The 7783-nt window shown below is 45.1% G+C and overlaps 1 protein-coding gene across 5 annotated transcripts in view; it reads left to right on the top strand.

Moving 5' to 3' along the window:
* The first annotated feature begins 1022 nt into the window (after positions 1-1022).
* The window catches only part of RBM33 (RNA binding motif protein 33), a 102573-nt gene continuing 95812 nt past the window's right edge, over positions 1023-7783 (top strand). For all 5 annotated transcript variants that reach the window (XM_021526559.2, XM_021526561.2, XM_021526558.2 and 2 more), the window contains exon 1: positions 1023-1148. In XM_021526559.2, the coding sequence (XP_021382234.1) occupies positions 1121-1148 (28 nt within the window). In that variant the 5' untranslated portion in view covers positions 1023-1120. The remainder of the gene's footprint in view (positions 1149-7783) is intronic.

The following is a 7783-nucleotide window of genomic DNA, read 5'->3' as shown; positions in this document are numbered from 1 at the left end:
TCAATACAGCCCCATGTGTGCAGCTCTGGGAGCCTCCATTCAGGAAGGACATTGGATCTGCTGGAGCCGCAGAAACGGAGCACAAGGTCTGGAGCACAGGATTGATGAGGAGCAGCTGAGGGAGCTGAGGGTGTTCACCCTGGAGAAAAGGAGACTCAGGGGGACCTTCTCACTCTTTACAACCACCTGAAAGGAGGATGTGGTCAAAGAAGAATCGATCTCATTTCTGAAGCAATCTGCCATAGGAGAAGAGGAAATAGTCTTCAGCTGCACCAGGGGAAGTTTAGGTTGGACAAAATGTGTGATCAGATCTGTAATGGGCTGCCCAGGGTGGTGGAGGAGTCACGGCTCCTGGAAGCGTTTAAAAAAGACTGGACGTGGCACTCAGCGCCCAGGTGCCACTGGTATGCTGCTGTTCGTCACGGGCTGGCCTCGATGATCTCGGGGGACTTTCCCAAGCTAACCGAGACCGGGATTCAGCGTGAGCCGCCTATTTCAGCGGTGGTACGAGGAGTCACCCACGTCCGCAAGAGACATACACAGACCCCCACGCGGGAGTCTCTCCCTCCCACTGCCCCTGCTTGTCGAGGCCAGGGGAACCCGCACCAGCAACAGCTCGGCCGCCCCGCACGCAGCCGGGACGGCGAACCGTGCCCGTTCCCGTGGCCGTGTGTCTGTGCCCGTATCCATGTGTCCGAGGCCCGTGGCCGTGCCCCGCCCCTGCCGCCATTCCGCCCTCAAGCCGCCGCCGCGCACGCGCCCCGCCCTCCCGCCGCGCGCACGCGCCCCGCCCTCCCGCCGCCGCGCGTGCGCGCGAGGGGGCGCCGGAGCGACCAACCAGCGGCGCGCGCCGCCCGCCCGCCCCCGCCGCGGAGGAGGGACCGAGGTCCGCCGCCGTCCCAGGATGCAGCGCGGCGGCGACGGCGGTGGCGGCCGCCATGTTGTGCTAGTTTGTTGTTCTCCGGCGGCGGGAGCGGGGCCCGCCGGGCGCTGAATCCGAGCCCTTCCCGGCCCCTCGCCCGCGTCCTTCGCCGCGGCACCGGCACCCGCCGCTCCGGCGGGCGGCACCGCGGCGCTGCCGCGACCCGCCGCCGCAGCCGCCTGGGCCGGGCGGAGAGCCATGGCTGCCGCTCTGGGAGGAGGCGCAGGTGGGTGCGGGGCAGGCCCGGGGTGCGGGGCAGGCCCCGGCAGGGTGCGGGGCGGGCCCGGGGTGCGGGACGGGCCCGGGGTGCGGGGCGGGCCCGGGGTGCGGGGCAGGCCCCGGCAGGGTGCGGGGCAGGCCCGGGGTGCGGGGCGGGCCCCGGCAGGGTGCGGGCTCCGCGGGCCTGGCTGGGGGCGGCTCGGCCGGCGGGGTCGGGGTTGGGGCGCGGATCGGGGGCAGCAGGAGCGGCCCTGGCGCCGCAGATTCCCGGGAGCGCCGCTCCGGTCCTGGGAGGAGGTGGAGATGGGAGGTGCTGTGGCCGCTCGGCGGAGCAGGGCCCGGAGGGACAGCGGCCTCGCCGCGGGTGCGGGAGCTTCCGGGAACGTGGGTGGGTTTTATTGAAAGATATTCACAGAGTCACAGGATCAGTTAGGTTGGAAAACATCTCTGAAACCATCCAGTCCAACCTATAACCAATATCACCGTATCAACTAAACCACGGTCCTAAGTGCCACGTCTAGTCTTTCTTTAAACACCTCTAGGGATGGCGGGTATTTTTTAACAGTTTTTACAGGTACAGGTGTGTGGCTTGAGTAACACGACTTTAATCTTCACTGTAGTTATAATTTATTTCGTAGACTATGCAGAAGTAGAATATCTCATTTCAGAAGTGTAAAATTAAGTCAGTGTTTGACTCCAAGATTGTCAGGTGTTTGTTGCACTGTGCTTCTGCATGACTACGGACACCTCTACACGCAGCATTTTAATAGACAGCCATGTGGTTCTGATTAAACAAACCTTAAAATGAGAATATTTAGTTGGGTGATTAAAAGAAAGTCTTTCAGAGGTCTGTGCAGAGTCTTCAGGAGAGGTACAGTTAAGAGGATTTGTGTGTTTATGTGCTTGCTTTCATCAGCAGTAGCAGTTTTTGAGAAAGATTGATCAGAGTAGTCAGTTGACCCACTTGTCCTTGTCTGTACAGAAGGTTTTGGTGATTCAGTCTCTGTAAGTTGTTGTCGAGGAGGAGAGGGGTGATTGGTTCTGTGCTCACTCAGCTGAGGGCTCTGACTGTGCTCCATGCTTGGTTTGATGGGTAACAAGGCGCATGAACATAATTACGTTTTTATGGGAAGTCTTGCCATACATAAAGGTAAATGTTACAGAGAAATTCCCAAATTTAGGAGTTGAGTTTGGGAATAAGGCTAGGAAGGACAGCACTACTAGTAAAACAGCAAGTAGTTTAATATCTTGAGCACTGTTATAATAGTGTTAAATATACTGCAATATTGGAGTGAGTTTTCAAAAATCTTTGTGCTAATTTCTGTGGTTCAGATCTGTGGTTCCACTTGTGATGTGGAAGTAAGGTTGCCATTCATGTACTAGGTGGAAATTTTCTGTGGTATTATGAGGATGGAGTAATTTAAAGAAAGTTTCACTTTTGAAGCATTTTGGTTCTCATGTTTAAAACTGCTTCAAGTTGAATGAACATGCTTTCATGTACAAGGGCACGTGCTGCAGCACATATCCTTCAACAAAGTGGTGAAACTGCCATTTCAAGGCTGATTTTTGTTGTTCTGGAATTCCATTTGTGTCCAGGAGTGAATTTGTATCCCTTTGTTTTAAGTGGGCACAAGCAGTTGTTTGTTCAGCATTTACACTGTGCTCATCAGTAAATGGTGGCCACTTAAATTTGATCCCTGCCCCATATAGTCAGTGTTTGTTCAGTCTTGGTGCAACATTTGCTAAATGGAAGAACCCACAGGTCACACACTTATGTCCATGTGACTACTTAGGGAAAATTCCTGGTTGAGGACGTTCAATACACTTTTAAAGCCCAGTCAAAAAAAACCTAGAACTTACAGAAATGGAATATGCAACTGTTTTTGGAATGGGACTGGTATCTAAAGTCAGTAGTGGTAGCATGCAAAAGAAGCTCTGAACTGAGTGGTTTTGATCATTTAAAGTTTTAACCGTAGAAACTAATGTTTTGGATTTAGTTTTTGAAGTTTTGGGGTGAAGAAAAGACACGGATATGGACATCACAGCATCCATAAAGACATTTAAAATATGGACATAACACCACCCCATGGTTTTCTTAAAAAAAAAAGGGTAATGGTTGGTAAAATAGTACAAAATAGGTATTAGGAATATAAATGAATGTTAATTTGATAATATTGTAACATAACAGCTGACAAAATTAGATAGTTTTGGCTTTGAGGATGCAGATTTTAAGTCCTCTGTAAGTGTATGTTACAGGTCTGAGAATGAAATGTGGAATGTCTGCATTGGCTGAACATTTAAATGTATTTGATGGAAGGAAGGTGATGTGTCTGGATAGCAGGTATGCACTCATTGATCATTTATAGATTTAAAGCTTGGGGGCAATACTGGCAGGATTCGTTAGAATCAAGCATTCACAGGTGCTTTTCTGACCAGATGCGTTGGTGCAGCAAAGCTTTGTAAGGATGAAGGTTAAGGCTCCTTTGGTGTTTGGTTTCACAAACTCGAAAGTTTTGAAGTGATGGACTGTGAGGTCTCTGGGAGTAATTCACAGTTGCATAATAGTTTAGAAATTCTTTATCTAATCAGCCTGATTCAGCCTGCTTGAAGTTCTAGAATGGCTGCATGTTGAAACTTGAAAAGTCAAGGTGAGTGTGCTAGTGATGAGGGACCTTGAGGGCTCATAGTTGCTCATTGATAAGGCAGTGGTTCCCAAACTTTGTTCCAATTTTGTATACAAAAACAGAACCAGAGGAAACGCTGAATATTGAGTAACATAATGTTAAAGGGTGAGTACAGAGAGGATGGAGGCTTTCGCTTCACAAGGATCCATGCAGAGCAGGCAAGGGACAGTGGCTACAAATTGCACCAGGAGAGGCTTCACTTGCTTCAAGGAAGACTCTTAACAGCTAGGATAAACACTTACTGGAAAAATTTCCTCAGGGACATGATGGAACCTCTGTTACTGGAGACTTTCAGGATATGTTTGGACAGGGTGCTTGATAAGTTATCTCATCTAGGCTTCCTTTTTCATGGGAGACCAGGTGGTGTCGGAGGGTCCCGTCAAACCTGGACTGTTACATGATATAATGATCATATACGGTAGCAGCCATTTTATATAGATGCTGATTTTTTTCTTGATATTTACTGCAGTCAATGTGCAGCTAGATATTAGTCTCATTTTACTGAGAGAGAGATGGTTACAGGTTAAACAACAAACCATGTTCAGAACAAAGCAAGGAAAATCTTTTCATTGTTTGCCATACTGCAGTAAGGGAAAATTATTGTAAATTTTCTTTTCAGATTAGTTTACTTCTGATGAACATCAGTGGCATAGAGGACATTGGGTGGAGATGTCCTGGGGTTGTAAGTCATGACATGGGATGGAGTGGGGGAGGAGTTGGAGGGGGTCCTATTGACAGATATGTCCCTTCTGGAAGTCCTCCATGGAGAGTAGCAAAATGTGCGTTTCTTTACCACTGAGGCTGTCGGCAGCTTCATTTCATTTGAGCATGTATGAGGTTTGCTGTTGCACTCTCAGCAATGTCAGGGCTTTAAAAGCCTCTTGTGAAGCAGTTGATAAAAAATGGAGCAAAGCTGATCCTGCTAGCACAGCATGTGTGGTACATTCTGTGTGGTGTGGATCACTGTACAAGGATGCCTAGAAATTGTCCAGTGTGACAAATGCAGTTGAACTTCTTGTGCTTCAGGCTATTCAGCAGTGGCCTCCAGGGACCAGAAATAGACGCTGCATTTGCGTCTAGGTTGATGCACACATTAAAACTTCTCTAAGTCTTAGGGATCTATAAAGTTTACAGTTCATGTGCTCAGGGGTGTACCAAGAACTAGTGCCCTTGTGTTGTACTTAGTATTGTAGTTAAGAGCTAGTGCAAAAAACAATGCTACTTCATTGTGCTTGGGGCAGGGAGATGTCCTTTAAACAGAGCAATTTTTAATCTCTGCTTTTTTGACAAGGTTCCACTCTTCTGAATGTCTTCTCTTTTCAGGTCATCTGAAATAAACATAGCCTTGGTATGAGTTATTTTTACAAAAGCCAGGCCAAACTATTTTGTATCAAATACTAAACTTCAGATTTTAGATTACATAGAGGTTTTTGTCAGAATAATTTAAGATGATGGCTGTCTCAGACTTGACCAAAAAACCTCAAGTTAAGTGATGTGATTTGTCCTGTGTTATGTTGTGTTGTGCTGCAGCCTCAGTTTTAAGTATAACTTTTGGTTGCTGTAAAAGATGCTGGAGAATTTCTGAAGAGTTGCAGTTTCTCATCAGTGTCCAAATCCATTTGGGAATCAAGCTCGTGTGGATTTCATATAAACTCCTGGTCTTCCTTCTCTGTTCAGCATTTGTAAAACAAGGACTATAGCACTTTGGTTTTCCAAAGCAAATCTATTTTCTAGTTCAATCAGACTTTGAATGTCTTTACTTTTTACTTGAAAGTAGTTTGGGTTTTTTTTTGTTTGCTTTTTTTTTTTTTTTTTTTTTTTGTGACTTGGTGGTTTTGGGTTTAAATGTACTTTATTAGTTAAAAAAGAAAGGGAAGAAGAGGCCCTGTTTCTTTCAAGCATTGATTAGAAAATTTCATTTCCAGACAGCATATCATAATTCGTTCTGATCTTGCATACTGCTAGTGACTTGCTTTGCATACAAACTCTAAAAAAAGAGTTGGTTATAAGAAAATAAAAATAATTTCTCTCCTGTAGAACTTATTTTTTTGCTTTATTTCTTTGAGGAAGCTAAACTTCATCTATAGGAATAATTTGAAAACAACATGAAATACACTAAGTGAGGAATGTCTTAGGCAATTGTTAGGTTGTTATACTTAGTCACCAGGTACTTAAGGCTTCTATGAGTAATTGTTTACCAATATCAAGGCTGCCTGGTGTCTGTTCCTGAACAGATAAACTAAACTGTTTCTGTGGTGTATTTGTGCATAATGTGTTAGTAAGACTAAATGTGGTTTTTTATGATGGTATAGAAAGGTTGATTTTTTTTTTTTTAAATAAGTGGGACTAGATTTGTAGTGGGCTTCATGAAGTGTTGGATTTGTGGCACAGACTTGGATTCAGAAATTCCTGTTGACCTCATGGGTTTTTTCCTGCCAGATTCTGTCTGGATTTGTTACCAGAAGTTTTTGTCAAACTGATGTTAATAGTACAGTTACATTGCCAGCCTGTGCTGCAGGCACAGACATTGCTCATGAAACTTGTTATTTTGTGTTGCATAGCAAGTGATACCAAAATTCAGTTCACTGTTCAGCTGTTTTTACATTATGCATTCAGGTACTGAAAATCAAGTTTTTACAATTCCTGTGTGTTGTGCAACCTTTAACAGTGAAATGTGAAGAAAAATATTTCGTAGAAATATGCTATTACATAAAAACAATCGGGTAAAATGTTTTTAATCTGGAGTCTTGCTCTTGGAATATTGCCAAGTTGTCATGTTTAGTGTTTTGAATGGGATCGATCAAGATGGGCTTGGTATATTCAGTATTATTTGAAGAACAGAGAAATGGTGTTTATTCATGTGGTAAATGACCTTTTCTCCTCTAATTTTCTGTGGATTTTTTTTCCCAGCTCCCTCACCTATCACAGAAACATATTGGGTTTATTTTTATTGTGCCTGACAGCAGTGAGTTTCAGTGACTTCATGGAGTGACCTGTTGGGTAAAGAGTACATAGGACTTTTTTATCCATTGACCTATAGGATCACTGTGGCATTTTCATCTTGTTTTTGATAAGGAGAAGTCTTCAGTATCATTTCAGTGCCTAAAACTACAATAATAAGCTTTGTGTTCATGCAAGTGTAATGCTGAAGCAAACCAGAACACAGATTTTAAAGTGTTCTGGTTTATGAGACGGCACCTGGTTAGTGTTCCAGAAAGCTTTCAGGTGTAGGTCTGGGAGGACTAAAAATCCAGTTGTCAAATGTTTCCCTTACTCAAGAAGTCTTGGCCATGGCACTGCAGTAAAATACTCATCGTAGCAACAGTTGCTATGTGTGACTACCTTTTTAGGCTGTTAGTACCATTTTAAGATGTTAAGAGCTCTGCAGTGTTCTGCTGATTCACCTCCTACACTTGTGAGACTTAGCTGTGCAGCTTAATGCTTACATTTTATAGAAAAAATTAGGGAGGATTTTATCGAAGGGGTATCCGCAGAGTTAGAAACTGCCATCAGCACAGACAGAGAATAAACAAGGGTTGCATTTTGTGGATTTCTGGTGTGGATGATCTGTTCCCATAGAACAGGAAAAAAGCAGTTTTGGCTGTATATCGTAGAACCGGAACATAAGCTCTATGGAGCAACTTGTATCACTGCTGGTGCAGCACCAGGGTAAATATCAATAAAATAGGAACCTTTCAGTGTGGGCCCAAATATGTTTGTGTTTACTTCATAGCTGGCCAGAGCCTAGCACGGCAGGCTGGTCCAGCAAATCAGCCAGAGTTAGTCCTTCTTTGCAGCATCCTGAAGCTTTCCTGCCACTGTTATCATGGTGATTTTCTTAGAGCTGCAGTAGGAAGAGCCAAGTGGTGGATTGATTTGGGTTTTCCCTCTAGAACTGGCCTTTTCTTCCTTACTCGGATAATGCTTTTTTTGATGTTCAATAGGTCTCCTTTGCTTT

The sequence above is a fragment of the Lonchura striata genome, chromosome 1, assembly GCF_046129695.1.
Source record: "Lonchura striata isolate bLonStr1 chromosome 1, bLonStr1.mat, whole genome shotgun sequence".
Lineage (NCBI taxonomy): Eukaryota > Metazoa > Chordata > Aves > Passeriformes > Estrildidae > Lonchura > Lonchura striata.
This window is presented reverse-complemented; position numbering and strand designations above follow the sequence as displayed.